A 16,511-nucleotide genomic window follows, 5' to 3' on the forward strand; every position below is an offset into this window, starting at 1 on the left:
GGTAAAATACCTAATTCTGTGATTTAGAATGGTTTTTCTCTCCAAATTCATCTTCACACATGCGGTGATAGTTCAGTAATTTACCAAAAACCTGCACGACAACTCACTAAGGGCTTCATTCACAAAGCGGTGATAACTGTTACACTGCCAAGTGCAAGTCCAAGGTACAAAAAAATAAACATAACATTTGTACTAACTCAAAACCATTATTATTATTAAACATTTTTTAAATTTGTACATAATAATATTGTGATAAGATTAGTCCCCCGCAGCTGCTCAGTTTCGACTTCGGCGACTGCGCCTGCAGGGGGCTGGTAGAAGCACCAGGTAAGCGAAACTCTTTTTTAGCCTTGGTTTAGGTTTCCTTTAAAGGATACCCAAAGTGACATATGACATGATGAGATAGACATGGGTATGTACAGTGCCTAGCACCAGGGCCGCCATCAGAAATTTTGGGGCCCCTCACACATCATCAGGCCTGAGCCCCCCCCCCCCTCCCTGGGCCCACCCACTGGTTGCTGTGCCCGCCCACTAGCCACCCCACCCCCACGTACGTGCGCGAAGTGTGCTGCAGCAAAAAATGTGCATGGCTCCGACACTGAAGAAAACGGCATGTACAGCGTGATGCTGCAAAAAGTGGGTGTGGCCATAGCATGCTGTGGGTGGAGCCAAGTACTAGCAAAATACTGGTAGTCCCCAAGTAAAAAAAAATGAGATAGGGACTTGTAGGTCCTTTCTTATCCTTTATCCGTTCTGTTTTGTCCCCCTCTTTTCTTCCTGTGCCTCTCTTGTCCCCCTCTGTCTCACCTCAGTTTGTGCCTCTTTTGTGTCCCTCTGTGTGACCTCATGTTCCCGTCTCATCTCTTTTATCCCTGTGCCTCTTTTATCCCCCTGTGTTACCTCTTGTCCCCTTCTGTCCTAGCTCATCTCCCTCTCCTAGCCAGGTATAGGTTATAGGTACCCCCAGTATAGGTATCCAGGCATAGGTGCCCCCAGTATAGGTTCCCCCAGTATAAGTAGCCAGCTATAGGTGCCCCCAGTATAGGTATCCAGGCATAGGTTCCCCCAGTATAGGTATCCAGGTATAGGTGCCCCCAGTATAGGTATCCAGGTATAGGTGCCCCCAGTATAGGTATCCAGGTATAGGTGCCCCCAGTATAGGTATCCAGGCATAGGTTCCCCCAGTATAGGTATCCAGGTATAGGTGCCCCCAGTATAGGTATCCAGGTATAGGTGCCCCCAGTATAGGTATCCAGGTATAGGTGCCCCCAGTATAGGTATCCAGGCATAGGTTCCCCCAGTATAGGTATCCAGGTATAGGTGCCCCCAGTATAGGTATCCAGGTATAGGTGCCCCCAGTATAGGTATCCAGGCATAGGTGCCCCCAGTATAGGTTCCCCCAGTATAAGTAGCCAGCTATAGGTGCCCCCAGTATAGGTATCCAGGTATAGGTGCCCTCAGTATAAGTAGCCAGGTATAGGTTCCCCCAGTATAGGTATCCAGGTATAGGTGCCCCCAGTATAGGTATCCAGGCATAGGTATCCCCAGTATAGGTTCCCCCAGTATAAGTAGCCAACTATAGGTGGTGGCCCAGTATAGGTAGCCTCGTGTAGATGCCCCGGTATAGGTAGCCTGGTATAGCTGGTGCTCCAGTATTGGCCAGCAAGGTACAGGTGCCCCAGTATAGGTATTCAACTATAGGTGGTGCCCCGGTATAGGTAGCCTGGTATAGTTGCCTCTAATATAGGTAACCTGGCATGGGTGCTGCCCCCAGTATAGGTAGCAAGCTATAGGCGCCCCAGTATAAGTAGCCAAGTAAAGGTGGTGCCCCAGTATAGGTAGCCAGGTATAGGTGGTTTCAGTCCCAGTGTAGGTAGCCAGGAATAGGCGGTGGCCCAGTATAGGTATCCAGGTATAGGTGGTGCCCCAGTATAGGTAGCCAGGTATAGGTGGTTCCAGCCCCAGTATAGGTAGCCAGTAATAGGCGGTGGCCCAGTATAGGTAGCCAGGTATAGGTGGTGCCCCAGTATAGGTAGCCAGGAATAGGTGGTGGCCCAGTTTAGGTATCCAGGTATAGGTGGTGCCCCAGTATAGGTAGCCAGGAATAGGTGGTGGCCCAGTATAGGTATCCAGGTATAGGTGGTGCCCCAGTATAGGTAGCCAGGAATAGGTGGTGGCCCAGTATAGGTATCCAGGTATAGGTGGTGCCCCAGTATAGGTAGCCAGGAATAGGTGGTGGCCCAGTATAGGTATCCAGGTATAGGTGGTGCCCCAGTATAGGTAGCCAGGAATAGGTGGTGGCCCAGTATAGGTATCCAGGTATAGGTGGTGCCCCAGTAAAGGTATCCAGGTATAGGTGGTGCCCCAGTAAAGGTATCCAGGTATAGGTGGTGCCCCAGTATAGGTATCCAGGTATAGGTGGTGCCCCAGTATAGGTATCCAGGTATAGGTGGTGCCCCAGTATAGAAAGTCCGCTGTAGTGGGCTCACTCATCTGCTCCCCATGTTCAAGCACTGATGTCACTCTTCTCTCAGTGCTTAGTGAGCCACAGGCCCGCAGCCAGCACATGCAGCACTTCTAGCGCTTTTTACTGGGCCCAGTTGTCCCCCCCCCCCCCCCCCCCCCCAATGGCTGCCCTGCCTAGCACACAGATAACTAGGCTGTGTTCCTTTTTATTTCTTTATCTGCCTAAAAGTGTTAAATATCAGGTATGTAAGTGGCTGACTCAGTCCTGACAGTGTGACCCTCACTGATAAGAAATTCCAACTATAAAACACTTTCCTAGCAGAAAATGGCTTCTCAGAGCAGGAAAGAGATAAAAAGGGTCAATACTTCATAGATTTTAGCTCTGGCATACTTCAATGAATGTGTCATTGAGCAAAAACTATTAAACAGTTAAAACGTAAACAGTAGATTTAAACATAAAATAAAACTGTGGAATGTCTTAAGTCATTTTTAGGAGAAGGAAGATAGATACAATCATTTATTTCATTAATTTATTTTCGCTTCGGGTGTCCTTTAAGCTCTGCTTGGAACTCTCGATACAGCTGGGGAGAGAAGAGGAAGTGGAATCCAGCACTGCATTCAATTAAAATCCTGAACAGGCCGAGCAGGGCCGGATTTACCATAAGGCCCGGTTCACATTAGCGTTCGCTGTCCGGATTCGCCGGGCCGGATCCGGTCGGTATACTGTACAAATGGAACGGACGTTCGGCATAGCAATGCAAAGTCTATGCGGCCGTACACACGCGTCCGTTCCGTACAGACCGGAGCCGGACCGAATCCGGACACTTTTCCAACATGCTCTATTTTTAAGGTCCGGGTCATCCGGCCGACACACCCGGACCGGAGCCTGACTGCACCGTCCGGAAATAGAAACCAATGGGGAACGGAAAGCACAGAACAGACTGGCTATAAAAACCTGACGTTCTACCCCACTTCCTATGCATATTCTAGCGGCCATTTCGGATGGCGACACATGGGCCAAGCATGTCTGGAGTGGAGCAGCAGTGAGTTTGTGCTGGAGCTGTTTGGCAGTATGTCGGACGTGGAGGTGAGGCCTAAACAGCGGAGGACCTGATTCTACAGGTGCACCTTCTGCTGACCTCTCAGACCCCAGGAATTTATATAGTGTTATCTCTTTAAAAAAACGGATCCGGATCGCAGCTGTATTCATACCTGATTGAAAACGTATGCAAACGGACCGGATCCGGATAGGAACCGTACGGGTCCGGTACGGTCCAGATCCGGTCCGGACATCCGGTCCGTTTTTCCCAAAAACGCAAGTGTGAAGGGGGCCTAAGGCATTGTAGGCAAGTGCCTACAGGCACCTGATGATGGAAAGTGGCTCACCCCTGAGTGCCTCCCTTTCTTCTTTCCCTGTGCAGAGGCCCAAGGCGAGTGTAAATGAGAGGCACAGCAATTTTTGAGCATAAATGGATTGAGCATAAATGGTACATGCTAGGCTGGCTTCAGCATGTTGGTGGTACAGTGGCACTGTACCACCAACACTACATGCTGAAGCCAGCCTAGCATGTACCATTTATGCTCAATCCATTTATTCCCAAAAATACAATTATTATAGGAGGTTCATAAAGGGGTACTCCACCGTTATTGCACCTCTCACCAGTCTCACTAGGAAAGGGGCGGATACTACTCACTGGTCGCCTGAGGCCCTACAGGCATTTTCGACCTTGAAGGAGCTGTTCTGCACAGCACCCATACTAAGACATGTAGACACTTCCTTCCCTTTTATTGTTGAGGTAGACGCCTCAGAAGTCGGGGTGGGGGCTGTGCTGTCTCAACGTTCAGGTTTACAGGGTAGATTGCACCCATGTGCCTATTTTTCTCGGAGATTCTCTCCAGCAGAGAGAAACTACGATATAGGCAACAGGGAACTCTTAGCCATTAAACTAGCCTTTGAAGAATGGCGTCATTGGTTAGAAGGAGCGGAGCATACTATCACGGTTTTTACCGACCACAAGAATCTAGAATACATCGAGGGGGCTAAGAGGTTAAGCCCTCGTCAGGCTCGATGGTCCCTGTTTTTTTCAAGGTTCACATTCGTGATTACGTACACCCCGGGCAGTAAGAATACTAAGGCAGATGCGCTATCCAGGTGCTTTGAGCCAGAAACAGCACAGGCCTCCATCCCTGAGACGATTGTTCCGCGAAAATTGGTGCTGGCTGCAATTGATACTTGGGAAGACTGGAAGGAGACGTTGAGCCCCTTCCAGCAGGACATCCCGGAAGGGAAGCCTGAAGGGGTCATGTTTATTCCCTTGCCCTTTCGTCTTCAGATCCTTGAAATGTTCCACGCACATAAAAATGCTGGACATCCTGGAGTTGCCAGAACACAGGATCTTGTAGCCAGGTGGGCCTGGTGGCCTTCCCTGTCTGTTGATTGCAGGGAATTTGTTAGGGAATGCGCAGTATGTGCTAAGAGTAAACCCTCCCGGCTGGCACCTGTCGGTACCTTACAGCCTTTGCCCGCCCCGAGTGAGCCATGGACCCACTTGTCCATGGATTTCGTGGGTGAGCTCCCCAGGTCTGAAGGCATGTCGGTCATTTGGGTGGTAGTCGACCGCTTCAGCAAGATGGCCCATTTCGTGCCCTTAAAAGGACTCCCCTCGGCTCAGGAATTGGCCGACCTGTTCATCATCCACATTTTCCGGCTGCATGGCATTCCGGAAAACATAGTGTCGGATAGGGGAGTCCAATTCATTTCTAGATTCTGGAGGGCATTTTGCCACCAAATGGGCATGAAGCTGTCTTTCTCGTCCGGCTACCACCCACAGACTAATGGCCAGACTGAAAGGATAAATCAGTCTCTAGAACAATTTTTGAGATGTTATGTTGCGGAGGCACAAGACGACTGGGTCAGATTTTTGCCCTTCGCAGAATTTGCACAAAATAACTTGAGAAATTCCTCCTCCGGATTTTCGCCTTTTCAGGTGGTAACGGGGAGATCGCCCAAGTTTTCCCCCTTGCCAGTTGCCTCCTCTCCGTTTCCAACCCTGGAAGCCTGGCACAGGGCATTTAAAGTCATCTGGGGGAAGGTGAAGAGTAATCTGGAAAGGGCATTCCAGAGTCAAAAGGGTCAGGCTGACAAAAGACGCTCATTGGAGTGGAAGTTCCAGCCAGGAGACTTGGTCTGGGTGTCCACACGTCACTTAACCCTGAGACAGCCCTCAGATAAACTGGGCCCCAGGTTTGTGGGTCCATTTTCAGTGGCCAAGAAGATCAACAACGTTACGTATTCCGTTGATCTTCCCGCCAGCATGCGTGGGGTAAAGTCCTTCCACGTATCCCTGCTTAAACCAGCAGTCCATGTGGGTCCCACTCCTCCTCCTCCTGTGGTGGTGGACGACCAACCTGAGTACGAGGTAGAAAAGATATTGGATTCACGCATGGTACAGAATTCGGTACAGTACCTCGTACATTGGAAAGGGTACGGCATTGAGGAGAGACAGTGGGTACCGGGTTCACGCATGCATGCAGACGAGTTAAGGAGGGAGTTTCATGCCTTACATCCCGAGAAACCTGGTAGGAGTTGTCCGGAGTCCACTCCTCGGGGGGGGGGGGGTACTGTAAGAAAACGCGGAAATGCCGCCGTCTCTCAAGGTGAGGCGGCTGTTTCCGCGTCCAGCATGGCGTCACAACGCGGAAAAAACGCTGCATGCCGCATAGGCAGTGCGGCGGAATCCGCATCAGAGGCGGCCCCCGCACTAGATACATTGCATGACAGTACTGGTGTGGCTGGGACTGATAGTTCACCAAGATTCAGACTTACACGCGCGCGAGCAGAAAGGCAGAGTTTAAATAGCAGTTAGAAGGGTGTCGGCTGACCAGCTGGGTCAGCTGACAAATTCCACTGCTCTCATTGGACCAGCAATTAGGGAGGTCCTGGAAAGGTCCTAGAGTATATATACTGCTGGTTGTTCACTTGCTCTTTGTCTGGCGTGCGATCACATACGTGGGAGCACCCAGATCCGTAGTCAGATCCTGAAGTGTGCCGGGACCAGCTGGAGCTGTAATCCTACACTTAGCTAGATATTTGATAGCTAAAGTACTAGTTTAATTGTGATTATATGTTATGACTTTTGCCTGCCTCGACTATCCTCCTGAACTTTGACCTTGTACCTCGATATTTCTGATACTCTGTTGCCGAACCTCGGCTCGTTCCTAGACTCTGTTTCTGCCTCCTGATTTTGTACCCCGATATATCTGATACCCCGTTGCCGAACCCTGCCTGTACTTTGACTCCGCCTTTGCCTACTGTATTTGTACTTTATCTGTCCGTGTGTGTACGACCTGGCTTGTCCGACCTCGAGAACCGACCTCACGATTGGAGGCGGTTCCCAGTCCTGTTAGTGACACTTCTTCCTGAGTGTCACTCTCGGACTTTCCTTCCTACTGTCAGTCTGACTCCTCCCGTCTTGGAGAGCTCAGGTCTGCGGAAGGAATCCGTGCAGTTCTCCTTGCTGCACTGAGGCCTAGGCCTCCTAGTGTTACTGTTACACCAAAACACTACACTCTACTCAGGCGAACAGAGGTTAGTTTGTATATCGGATTATCGGTGAGACTGCAGATCACTTATAATCTGGTATATATCTGTATTTCCGGCGATACTGCAGATCACCGGTAATCAGATACTCTCTGCGCCCACCGATCGTTACAGAGAGGGAGGAGGCCATTAGACACCAGGGAACTGTATAGAGGAGGGAGGGGGCTACTAGACACCAGGGAACTGTGTAGGGGAGGGAGGAGGACCACTAGACACCAGGGAACTGTATAGGGGAGGGAGGAGGCCACTAGACACTAGGGAACTGTATAGGGGAGGGAGGAGGATTACTAGATACCAGGGAACTGTATAGGGGAGGGAGGAGGCCACTAGACACCAGGGAACTGTATAGTGGAGGGTGGGGGCTACTACACTCCAGGGATCTGTATAGAGGAGGGAGGAGGCCACTAGACACCAGGGAAGTGTATAGAGGAGGGAGGGGGCTACTAGACACCAGGGAACTGTGTAGGGGAGGGAGGAGGACCACTAGACACCAGGAATCTGTATAGGGGAGGGAGGAGGACTACTAGACACCAGGGAACTGTATAGGGGGGGGAGGAGGACCACTAGACACCAGGAATCTGTATAGGGGAGGGAGGAGGACCACTAGACACCAGGGAACTGTATAGGGGAGGGTGGGGCCACTAGACACCAGGGAACTGTATAGGAGAGAGAGGAGGACCACTAGACACCAGGGAACTGTATAGGGGAGGGAGGAGGACCACTAGACACCAGGGAACTGAATAGGGGAGAATGGGGAAACCACTAGACACCAGGGAACTGTATAGGGGAGGGAGGAGGACCACTAGACACCAGGGAACTGAATAGGGGAGAATGGGGAAACCACTAGACACCAGGGAACTCTAAAGGGGAGGGAGGAGGACCACTAGACACCAGGAATCTGTATAGGGTAGGGAGGAGGACCACTAGACACCAGGGAACTGAGTAGGGGTTGGAGGTGAGTCATTAGACACCTGGGAGCTTTATAAGGGAGGAAGGTAGCCAGTAGACATTGAGGTTGGCCTGTGACTTGGTCCCAGTGTTCATTTCCCGCCCACATTGTATTTGAGTTTGATACCCTTATTTTGGACCTAAAGAGAAACAAAAGGACCACTTTGTAGGTAGAAATGTCACAAAAATCTCTTTTATTGTGAATTGCAGCTTTGGCTGGTGGGTTACTCCAGCCGGCAGTACAGAGCGCGGTGGAATACCGTCCCTATAAGCAGCTTCTTCCTGTATAGTACAGCCACGGAGGAGCCCTGAATCACTGAGCCGTCATCCACATACACTCGTGTCACTATCGGCCGCTCGGAGTGCATGTTCTGCACGCGGATCACCTGAAAGAGCGCAAAACCGACCCTTATTCCAGGAGTCAAGTATTCTGACAATACTGCTTTATATGAAGTCAACAGATAATCATTTACATTTACCTATGCTTATCCACTTCACCTCTAAGGGGTTTTCCCCTTAAAGGACAACTGTAAAAAGAGGGGCATGGAGACTGCCATATGTATTTCCTTTTAAGCAATACCAGTTGCCTGGCAGCCCTGCTGATCCTCTGCTCCTAATACTTTTACCCATAGCCCCTGAACCAGCATGCAGCAGATCAGGTGTTTCTGACATTATTATCGGCTCTGACAAGATTAGCTGCATGCTTGTTTCTAGTGCTATTCAGACACTGCTGCAGCCAAATAGACTAGCAGGGATGCTAGGCAACTGGTTAAAAAGGAAATACTGTGGCACCTCCATGTAATTCTCACTTCAGTTTTCCTTTAAAAACCAGAGCCATTTTCACCTGTCAGTGCTCCGCCCATTCATTCGCCTATAACTTTATAACTTCTTATCACAACAAAACTATCTATATCTTTTTTTTCACCACCAATTAGGCTTTCTTTTGCGGTTATTTTTTGCTAAGAATTATTTTATTGTAACTGTGTTTTAACAGGAAAAATAAGAAAAAAATGGAAAAAATTCATTATTTCTCAGTTTTCGCCCATTAAATAATACAAGCTACAGTAATTTAAACCCCCACATTTTATTTGCCCATTTGTCCCGGTTTTTGCACTGTTTAAAATGTTTCCCTAGCACAATGTATGGCGCCAATAATTTTTGGAAATAAAGTTGCATTTTTTCAGTTTTGCGTCCATGACTAATTACAAGCCCATAATTTATAAAGTAAAAGTAATATACCCTCTTCCCACACATATCAAAAAAAGTTCAGTCCCTAAGGTAACTATTTGTGTTTTTTAATCGCATATATATATATATATATATATATATACAATAAATTTTAGGCGGTAACTATTGGGGAGTGTGGGAGGTAAGGGGTTAATTTTAAATGTAAAAAAAAAAATTAATAAAAAGATGTTTGTAGGTGTCATTTTATTATTTGGCCACAAGATGTCCTCGCGCATAACTTTCCTGTTCGTAGTAGTACTACACAAACAGGATGTAATGCATGGACGTGTAAGTATCGGTTCTTGTGCATGACGGCTCCATCTCATGGAGGGTGGTGGTGGACATTCACACAGGGACTTAGATCAATTAATGGGAACTGTGTTCCGATACCTTGATTTCCCATCTAATGATCAGCAGTGATAACAAGTGTGGGAGCGCGTGCGGGGGGAAGGGGGGATAATCGGTAGTGCGCGCGGGGGGGGGGGGGGGGGGGGAATGAGTGGAAGTGCAGGGGGGGTGAGCGGGAGTGCGGGGCAGGGGGGGTGAAGGGGGGGTGAGTGGGAGTACGGGGCGGGGAGGGGCATAGTAGCCACATCCCTGCAAGGAGAAGAAGGATTTTGCAGGGATGTAGTTACTAGTCCCGGGGGAAAGGAAATGCTTAATAAAGCTAAAAAGAAACCTGCTTTTAAAAAAAAATTATAATCTTATATGTTGCACTAAAAGGATAAAGACCGAGAGCCCAATATAGTGTAGTAGGTACTGGACAAAGGGAAAATTGCAATATGAAGCGTAAGTATTATACTCACAAACCAGGGTTACCTCAAAGGCAACCACTGAAGAGGCAGGTGGGGAGACCAAGCCAAGCAACTTTGCATTACCTGTTGCACTGTTAATTGTTGTCAAGCTCCTCCTCACATCACAGGAGCCTATAGGCACAGATGTCCCGGCACCCTAGACTCTGCCCTCCATGCATGCAGGCCCTGATTTACATCACAGGAGCCTATAGGCACAGATGTCCTGGCACCCTAGACTCCGCCCTCCATGCATGCAGGCCCGGATTTACATCACAGGAGCCTATAGGCACAGATGTCCCGGCACCCTAGACTCCGCCCTCCATGCATGCAGGCCCGGATTTACATCACAGGAGCCTATAGGCACAGATGTCCTGGCACCCTAGACTCCGCCCTCCATGCATGCAGGTCCGGATTTACATCACAGGAGCCTATAGGCACAGATGTCCCGGCACCCTAGACTCCGCCCTCCATGCATGCAGGCCCGGATTTACATCACAGGAGCCTATAGGCACAGATGTCCCGGCACCCTAGACTCTGCCCTCCATGCATGCAGGCCCGGATTTACCTCACAGGAGCCTATAGGCACAGATGTCCTGTAACCCTAGACTCCGCCCTCCATGCATGCAGGCCCGGATTTACATCACAGGAGCCTATAGGCACAGATGTCCCGGCACCCTAGACTCTGCCCTCCATGCATGCAGGCCCGGATTTACATCACAGGAGCCTATAGGCACAGATGTCCTGTAACCCTAGACTCCGCCCTCCATGCATGCAGGCCCGGATTTACATAACAGGAGCCTATAGGCACAGATGTCCTGGCACCTTAGACTCTGCCCTCCATGCATGCAGGCCTGGATTTACATTACAGGAGCCTATAGGCACAGATGTCCTGGCACCTTAGACTCCGCCCTCCATGCATGCAGGCCTGGATTTACATTACAGGAGCCTATAGGCACAGATGTCCTGGCACCCTAGACTCCGCCCTCCATGCATGCAGGCCCGGATTTACATCACAGGAGCCTATAGGCACAGGTGTCCTGGCACCCTAGACTCCGCCCTCCATGCATGCAGGCCCGGATTTACATCACAGGAGTCTATAGGCACAGATGTCCTGGCACCCCAGACTCCTCCCTCCATGCATGCAGGCCCGGATTTACATCACTGGAGCCTATAGGCACCGGTGTCCTGGCACCCTAGACTCCGCCCTCCATGCATGCAGGCCCGGATTTACATCACAGGAGCCTATAGGCACAGATGTCCTGGCACTCTAGACTCCGCCCTCCATGCATGCAGGCCTGGATTTACATCACAGGAGCCTATAGGCACAGATGTCCCGGCACCCTAGACTCTGCCCTCCATGCATGCAGGCCAGGATTTACCTCACAGGAGCCTATAGGCACAGATGTCCTGGCACCCTAGAATCTGCCCTCCATGCATGCAGGCCTGGATTTACCTCACAGGAGCCTATAGGCACAGATGTCCCGGCACCCTAGAATCTGCCCTCCATGCATGCAGGCCTGGATTTACATCACAGGAGCCTATAGGCACAGATGTCCCGGCACCCTAGACTCTGCCCTCCATGCATGCAGGCCCGGATTTACATCACAGGAGTCTATAGGCACAGATGTCCTGGCACCCCAGACTCCTCCCTCCATGCATGCAGGCCCGGATTTACATCACTGGAGCCTATAGGCACCGGTGTCCTGGCACCCTAGACTCCGCCCTCCATGCATGCAGGCCCGGATTTAAATCACAGGAGCCTATAGGCACAGATGTCCTGGCACCCTAGACTCCGCCCTCCATGCATGCAGGCCTGGATTTACCTCACAGGAGCCTATAGGCACAGATGTCCTGACACCCTAGACTCCGCCCTCCATGCATGCAGGCCCGGATTTACATCACTGGAGCCTATAGGCACAGATGTCCTGGCACCCCAGACTCCGCACTCCATGCATGCAGGCCTGGATTTACCTCACAGGAGCCTATAGGCACAGATGTCCTGGCACCCTAGACTCCGCCCTCCATGCATGCAGGCCCGGATTTACATCACAGGAGCCTATAGGCACAGATGTCCTGGCACCCTAGACTCCGCCCTCCATGCATGCAGGCCCGGATTTACATCACAGGAGCCTATAGGCACAGATGTCCTGGCACCCTAGACTCTGCCCTCCATGCATGCAGGCCCAGAGTTACATCACAGGAGCAGCCTACAGGCACAGATGTCCTGGCACCCTAGACTCTGCCCTCCATGCATGCAGACCCGGATTTACATAACAGGAGCCTATAGGCACAGATGTCCCGGCACCCTAGACTCTGCCCTCCATGCATGTAGGCCCGGATTTACATCACAGGAGCCTATAGGCACAGATGTCCTGGCACCCTAGACTCTGCCCTCCATGCATGCAGGCCCGGATTTACATCACAGGAGCCTATAGGCACAGATGTCCCGGCACCCTAGACTCCGCCCTCCATGCATGCAGGCCCGGATTTACATCACAGGAGCCTATAGGCACAGATGTCCTGGCACCCTAGACTCCGCCCTCCATGCATGCAGGTCCGGATTTACATCACAGGAGCCTATAGGCACAGATGTCCCGGCACCCTAGACTCCGCCCTCCATGCATGCAGGCCCGGATTTACATCACAGGAGCCTATAGGCACAGATGTCCCGGCACCCTAGACTCTGCCCTCCATGCATGCAGGCCCGGATTTACATCAAAGGAGCCTATAGGCACAGATGTCCCGGCACCCTAGACTCTGCCCTCCATGCATGCAGGCCCGGATTTACCTCACAGGAGCCTATAGGCACAGATGTCCTGTAACCCTAGACTCCGCCCTCCATGCATGCAGGCCCGGATTTACATCACAGGAGCCTATAGGCACAGATGTCCCGGCACCCTAGACTCTGCCCTCCATGCATGCAGGCCCGGATTTACATCACAGGAGCCTATAGGCACAGATGTCCTGTAACCCTAGACTCCGCCCTCCATGCATGCAGGCCCGGATTTACATAACAGGAGCCTATAGGCACAGATGTCCTGGCACCTTAGACTCTGCCCTCCATGCATGCAGGCCTGGATTTACATTACAGGAGCCTATAGGCACAGATGTCCTGGCACCTTAGACTCCGCCCTCCATGCATGCAGGCCTGGATTTACATTACAGGAGCCTATAGGCACAGATGTCCTGGCACCCTAGACTCCGCCCTCCATGCATGCAGGCCCGGATTTACATCACAGGAGCCTATAGGCACAGATGTCCTGGCACCCTAGACTCCGCCCTCCATGCATGCAGGCCCGGATTTACATCACAGGAGTCTATAGGCACAGATGTCCTGGCGCCCCAGACTCCTCCCTCCATGCATGCAGGCCCGGATTTACATCACTGGAGCCTATAGGCACCGGTGTCCTGGCACCCTAGACTCCGCCCTCCATGCATGCAGGCCCGGATTTACATCACAGGAGCCTATAGGCACAGATGTCCTGGCACTCTAGACTCCGCCCTCCATGCATGCAGGCCTGGATTTACATCACAGGAGCCTATAGGCACAGATGTCCCGGCACCCTAGACTCTGCCCTCCATGCATGCAGGCCAGGATTTACCTCACAGGAGCCTATAGGCACAGATATCCTGGCACCCTAGAATCTGCCCTCCATGCATGCAGGCCTGGATTTACCTCACAGGAGCCTATAGGCACAGATGTCCCGGCACCCTAGAATCTGCCCTCCATGCATGCAGGCCTGGATTTACATCACAGGAGCCTATAGGCACAGATGTCCCGGCACCCTAGACTCCGCCCTCCATGCATGCAGGCCCGGATTTACATCACAGGAGTCTATAGGCACAGATGTCCTGGCACCCCAGACTCCTCCCTCCATGCATGCAGGCCCGGATTTACATCACTGGAGCCTATAGGCACCGGTGTCCTGGCACCCTAGACTCCGCCCTCCATGCATGCAGGCCCGGATTTAAATCACAGGAGCCTATAGGCACAGATGTCCTGGCACCCTAGACTCCGCCCTCCATGCATGCAGGCCTGGATTTACCTCACAGGAGCCTATAGGCACAGATGTCCTGACACCCTAGACTCCGCCCTCCATGCATGCAGGCCCGGATTTACATCACTGGAGCCTATAGGCACAGATGTCCTGGCACCCCAGACTCCGCACTCCATGCATGCAGGCCTGGATTTACCTCACAGGAGCCTATAGGCACAGATGTCCTGACACCCTAGACTCCGCCCTCCATGCATGCAGGCCCGGATTTACATCACTGGAGCCTATAGGCACCAGTGTCCTGGCACCCTAGACTCCGCCCTCCATGCATGCAGGCCCGGATTTACCTCACAGGAGCCTATAGGCACAGATGTCCTGGCACCCTAGACTCCGCCCTCCATGCATGCAGGCCTGGATTTACCTCACAGGAGCCTATAGGCACAGATGTCCTGACACCCTAGAGTCCGCCCTCCATGCATGCAGGCCCGGATTTACATCACTGGAGCCTATAGGCACAGATGTCCTGGCACCCCAGACTCCGCACTCCATGCATGCAGGCCTGGATTTACCTCACAGGAGCCTATAGGCACAGATGTCCTGACACCCTAGACTCCGCCCTCCATGCATGCAGGCCCGGATTTACATCACTGGAGCCTATAGGCACCGGTGTCCTGGCACCCTAGACTCCGCCCTCCATGCATGCAGGCCCGGATTTACCTCACAGGAGCCTATAGGCACAGATGTCCTGGCACCCTAGACTCCGCCCTCCATGCATGCAGGCCCGGATTTACATCACAGGAGCCTATAGGCACAGATGTCCTGGCACCCTAGACTCCGCCCTCCATGCATGCAGGCCCGGATTTACATCACAGGAGCCTATAGGCACAGATGTCCTGGCACCCTAGACTCTGCCCTCCATGCATGCAGGCCCAGAGTTACATCACAGGAGCAGCCTACAGGCACAGATGTCCTGGCACCCTAGACTCCGCCCTCCATGCATGCAGGCCTGGATTTACATCACAGGAGCCTATAGGCACAGATGTCCTGGCACCTTAGACTCCGCCCTCCATGCATGCAGGCCTGGATTTACATCACAGGAGCCTATAGGCACAGATGTCCTGGCACCCTAGACTCCGCCCTCCATGCATGCAGGCCCGGATTTACCTCACAGGAGCCTATAGGCACAGATGTCCTGGCACCCTAGACTCCGCCCTCCATACATGCAGGCCCGGATTTACCTCACAGGAGCCTATAGGCACAGATGTCCTGACACCCTAGACTCCGCCCTCCATGAACCTACAAACACCCGCCAAACTGCACCACAAGTGTGCTGGCTGTCCCAGCTGTCACTTCTCCCTTACTTCCCTTGCACATCATAGGTAGCTACAGGTGCCCCTTAGTATTAGGTAGTCAGTGGTGCTCCCGACTGATGGGAGATCTCATTAATGGGATACAGAGAGCAGGGTGAGTAACCTCTCATTTACACTTTGGATAGGGAAGGAGGTAGGGAGGCACTCGGGGAAGGGGAGTGAGCTGCCTTTCCATCATCAGGCGCCTATAGGCATATGCCTACAGTGCCTTATGGTAAATCCGGCCCTGCCTCCTCATATCACTGTCTCCTCTGTGTCCCTTTCAACCACATGAGCAATGCAACAAGATGGTTCATGGGGAGGGGGAGTGTCTCTCAGCAGAGGCCACACCCCCTAGTATACAAAACTCTATGGACATCACACTCGCCAGTTACCATCGAGCTGTACATGCGTGCGCGCCAACCCAATGTGCGCACGTCACCCAATCAGCACTGCTGCTAATCAGTGGGGCATAGCAGGAGGAGGAGCATATGGACACAGCGCGGGGGAGGGACACAGGAGGGGGAGGGACAAACAGATACAGTGCTGCGACCAATCAGAGAGGGGGGGGGGAGACAGACACAGCACTGTGACTAATCACAGAGGGACAGAGAAGGAGGAGGGACAGACAGACACAGTGCTGTGACCAATCAGAGAGTAGGAGGGGCATATGGACACAGCGCTGTGGCTAATCACAGAGGGGCAGAGAAGGAGGGGGAGGGACAAACCGACACAGTGCTGCAACCAATCAGAGAGGAGGGGGGGAGACAGACACAGCGCTGTGACATATCACTGCTCGGCAGGGAAGGACCGGGAGGGACACAGTGCTGTGACCAATCAGACTAGGGAGAGGTAAAAGGGGAGGGGCAGAAAGACACCACACCCAGGGCGGGGCAAGAGGGGGAGGGGCAGACAGAGTGCAGTACCCAATCAGGGCGAGGCAGGGTAAGAAAGACCGTTTGGGGTGTAAAGGATTTACAGACACACTGCAGCTGGCTTGGAAATTATTATGTACTAGCTGGACGCCCCGGCGTTGCCCAGGTATGTATTTGGCTAGTGTTGGCTCTGCCCACTTTTCCTAATCCTAACACACAATTACTTAATGACCAAGTATGTGAGCTTTGTGGTCTTT

General features: G+C 52.0%; 1 protein-coding gene across 1 annotated transcript in view; it reads right to left on the minus strand.

The window, feature by feature from the left end:
• Nucleotides 1-8,177: 8,177 nt before the first annotated feature.
• Nucleotides 8,178-16,511, minus strand: part of LOC137518529 (serum paraoxonase/arylesterase 2-like) — a 59,311-nt gene continuing 50,977 nt past the window's right edge. Inside the window, exon 9 of the mRNA XM_068236510.1 lies at nt 8,178-8,400. Within this exon, the coding sequence (XP_068092611.1) occupies nt 8,239-8,400 (162 nt within the window). The 3' untranslated portion in view covers nt 8,178-8,238. The remainder of the gene's footprint in view (nt 8,401-16,511) is intronic.

This window comes from Hyperolius riggenbachi, chromosome 5 (assembly GCF_040937935.1).
Source record: "Hyperolius riggenbachi isolate aHypRig1 chromosome 5, aHypRig1.pri, whole genome shotgun sequence".
Taxonomy (NCBI): domain Eukaryota; kingdom Metazoa; phylum Chordata; class Amphibia; order Anura; family Hyperoliidae; genus Hyperolius; species Hyperolius riggenbachi.